This window comes from Hipposideros armiger, unplaced genomic scaffold, assembly GCF_001890085.2.
Source record: "Hipposideros armiger isolate ML-2016 unplaced genomic scaffold, ASM189008v1 scaffold_362, whole genome shotgun sequence".
In the NCBI taxonomy this organism is placed as follows: domain Eukaryota; kingdom Metazoa; phylum Chordata; class Mammalia; order Chiroptera; family Hipposideridae; genus Hipposideros; species Hipposideros armiger.
The window spans coordinates 1,026,076-1,029,816 of record NW_017731712.1 but is presented as its reverse complement, the minus strand read 5'-3'; the positions used below and the strand labels follow the sequence as shown (position 1 = coordinate 1,029,816).

Sequence of the window (3,741 nt, the reverse complement as noted above, 5' to 3'; positions counted from 1 at the left end):
CTGTTCCCATCGGTAAGCCTGTGGCTCTGGGCAGTGGCCAGTGTGTGGCATGCTGAGTGCTGCTGGGGCAGGAGACGGGCCAGGGCTGCCCCTCAGGTGAACGCCTGCGGCCTGTGTGCAGTGGGCTCTGTGGCTTCCTTAGTCAACGTCTCCAGGTGTCTCCTCAGAAGTTTCTTCTTGGGAAATTCACACAGTTTGTGGTGATTTTAACAGGGAATCTAAGGGTCTCTATAGACCCTTATTTGCCTATTCGATTTGAAAATTTGTGTTGAATGTCTTCACATTGAGGTGCTGAGCTATGCGAGGTGAGGGCTGTGAAGGTGAGTCGGGGCGCTGCCTCAAGACCAGTGTCCCCTGCACAACACACGGCTTAGCGTGTTATAAGGTGTAGCGGAGATGGACCGTCTCCTCTGACCTGATGTGGGGACGCGAGTGTGGAAGACACTGAGCTGTAGCATCTCCTTTGAGTGCTGTGCGAGTGTGTGTGTGAGTGTACGTGGCATGTGCGAGTGTGTCAGTGTGTGTGTGAGTGTACGTGGTGTGTGCAAGTGTGTGTGAGTGTACGTGGCATGTGTGTGTGTGTGAGAGTGTACATGGTGTGTGCGAGTGTGTGAGTGTGTGTGTGAGAGTGTATGTGGTGTGTGTGAGTGTACGTGGCGTGTGCGAGTGTGTGAGTGTGTGTGAATGTGAGCATGTTGGGGGCACTGTGTAAGAGAGCTTGACCAAGCAGGTGACAGAGCCCCGAGCCCCCCACCTCACAGCTCCCTTCTTGTTCAGACTCCGGGAGGAGGCGGCAGCTCTGAGGTCCGGCTGGGACGCCCAGATCGCTCAGCTCTCCCGGGACACTACCTCCAAAGACCTGCAGATCCAGTCGCTGCGGGAGGAAGAGGCGAAGCTCAAGGCACAGCTGGCCAGGTGCCAGCAGGACGTGGCAAGGTGACTGTCCCCAGGGCCGACCTTCTCATCGAGTGCCTCCTGAGGCCCGGTGCTGTCCTAAGTGCTACAGGTGCAAAACGGAGCAGAACCAGGTCCCTGGTGTCACACCTTAGTGGGGGAGAAAGACGGAAACAGAAGTAGAGTTTTTCTCAATTGTTTTTGTCTTCAATTTCATTGATATCTACTCTCATTTTTATTATTTTCTTTCTTCTACTTCCTTTGGCTTTAATTTGATGTTCCTTCTTCAATAGTTTCTAATAGTGGAATCTTAGCTTATTGATTTTGGGGCCATTTGCCTTTTGTAAGAAATATAANTGACTGCAGCAAACGCACAAACCATGGCCTCATCGAAAATGCGGATGGGATGTAAAAGCGGTCATGGACTATGTTTCTTAGGGTTTTCACTTTTTACCGAAACCAAATAGAACAAAAACATCAATGGTCCTGAGCATCATCAGTCAGAGGTCAGCGTGACACTCAACAGAACAGCTTGGTACATTGTCAAGATGAATGTCTGTTGTGGTGACAGAATTCCTGTCGGTTTGGCATTTCCAGCAAAGACGGAAGTGCAGCCAGCGCCCCACGGCCCACAGCCGGGAGCTCGTACCCTGAGTGAGGTCAACCCAGCACAATCGACCAAGACACACGGCAGCTAGCGCTGAATTTTGTTTCAGGTGTTGACGGGATATTGACAGGGTGCTGTCGACAGGTGTAGGTGTCGACAGGGTGTGGGTCGTGCTGGTGGTACTGGCGGTCCAGGCATGCTTTCCTGATGCAGCTGTTTCTGCTGTCTTTTTTGCGTGGGACTGTGAGCTCCCAAGGGCAGGCCAGGGTCCTGGCATCTGAGAATTGCTCAGTCAGCGCCTACTGTGAGGAGTGACGGGTGAAGGAACATGTGGTTACTACAGCAAAGACTAGGCAGCACCCGGCCCGGCTGGCTGAGGACATAAGCACAGCTCCCCTGTGTGGGGCAGGAAGGGTCCAGTGTCGGGACCGGAGCAGGCCCTGCGTGAGCTGCGTGGCCCGCACTGTCTTTCAGGCATGAGGAGCTCGACCGCCTGGCCCGGGAAAGGGACGCGGTGCTGGCATCGGTGAAGGACGCCCACGCGGAGCAGTTGCGGGCACTGGAGGCCAGGGTCGTGGAGCTGCAGGCCCACTGTGAGGCACTGGAGCTGCAGCTGCGCAGGGCTGAGTGGAGGCAGACGGACGCCCTGAAGGAAAAGGACGCCGCCCTGGACAGGTGAGTGTGGGCCCACCGCTTGCTCCATCCGACTCAGGCCAGGGTGGGCAGTGGGTGCAGCGTGGGCCACCTGTAGCTCTCTGGTCCTTTTCTAACCATTCTTTCTCTGAAATTGTGTGGTTAGTATGTGTGCATGTGAATGGATGTGTGTGGTTATTCATTTGGTAAAACACATGACGTTGACCATCTTAACCTTTTTGGGTGGACATCTCGGTGGCTTTAAGCATGTTCAAAGTGCGGTGCAGCCATCATCACCGTTGCCTCCAGGACTCCCATCTTGTAAAGTGGAAACTGTCCCTATGAAACACTCCCCAGCTCCTCCCCCAGCCCCTGGCACCACCATCCTACTTTCTGTCCCCGTGAACTCGCCTGTCCTAGGNGAGGAGGCGCGCGGCCAGCTGCGGAGCCTGCAGGAGGACTTCGTCTATAACCTACAGGTGCTGGAGGAGCGGGACCGCGAGCTGGAGCGCTATGACGCCGCCTTCGCCCGGGCCCGCGGGCTGGAGGAGGCCTGGCAGGCTGAGGTGAGCCAGCTCAAGGTGGAGGCGGCCAGGCTGCGGCAGGCGCTGGCCCGCGAGGCCGAGCGGCGGGAGGACCTGCAGCAGCTGCACCAGCGGGAACTGCGGGAGCACCGCCTGGCTCTGGAGCGGGCCCACAGGTAGGGGGCGCCCCTCCCGCCTGAGCACGTGTGGGCTCACTTCGCAACGCTGCTGCCTGGCCCGGTGTTAGCGCCGGCCCGTCCACTCAGGCGGCACAGGGCTGGCCAGCGGGACGCGCAGGCGCTCCTCTGTGGCAGGCCAGGTGCGAGGAAGGGGCCCAGCCACCTCAGTGGGTGCAGGGCCACCAACAGCCCCTGTCCCGATACACAGCCTACCGGGGGCCCTGTAACCCACGCACAGCCCCAAGAGTCTGTGCGCACGGCCCCCTGCAGACCTGCCCTCCTGCTGCGGTGCCAGGGATGCACCGTGACGCAACAGCACCCGACAGCACGGCTGGTGGCGCTGTCACACCCCACACCACCTCTCCGCTGTCACGTTTAACCAGGGCCAGCCTCCCCGGAGCAGGGCAGCGTCTCAAGAGCCGCTCACCCGAGTACACACGTTCACACCAGGCTGGCCACAACCCTGTTAAAAATGACGCGGTGCCCGTGGGGATCCCTCCGCTGAGACCCTGGCTGCTTTCTCACGCCTGTGGGAGTGTGAGGAGCAGCCGTGAGGTGCCTTGCGTTAGTTAATGGTGTCTCCTCAGGTCCTCTGCCCATTTATTTTTGCCAAATTTGGGACATTTTATGCTATTAGTTTCGTCAAATGAATTTTTGGTCCCGTTGTTCTGTCTTCCGTTGAAGCACTTCTATGATGGCAGCTTTAAAACCTTTGTTAGACAATGTCAACGTCTGTCATCTTGATGATGGCTTCTGTTGATTGTCTTTTCTCATTCAAGTGGAGACTTTCCTGGTTCTTGGTGTGACCAAATGAATTTTGATTATTTCCTGGACACTTTGGAGATTGTGTTGTGAGGGTCTGCATCATCCCATTTAATGTTCTCTTTTCAGGCAGTCACCTTTC

General features: G+C 56.6%; 1 protein-coding gene across 1 annotated transcript in view; it reads left to right on the top strand.

Annotated features, from left to right (window-relative positions):
- CCDC57 (coiled-coil domain containing 57) overlaps positions 1–3,741 on the top strand; it is a 104,951-nt gene that overhangs the window by 24,435 nt on the left and 76,775 nt on the right. The window contains exons 7-12 of the mRNA XM_019661855.1: positions 778–936; positions 1,632–1,744; positions 1,951–2,176; positions 2,301–2,311; positions 2,555–2,834; positions 3,221–3,374. Of these exons, the coding sequence (XP_019517400.1) occupies positions 778–936; positions 1,632–1,744; positions 1,951–2,176; positions 2,301–2,311; positions 2,555–2,834; positions 3,221–3,374 (943 nt within the window). The remainder of the gene's footprint in view (positions 1–777; positions 937–1,631; positions 1,745–1,950; positions 2,177–2,300; positions 2,312–2,554; positions 2,835–3,220; positions 3,375–3,741) is intronic.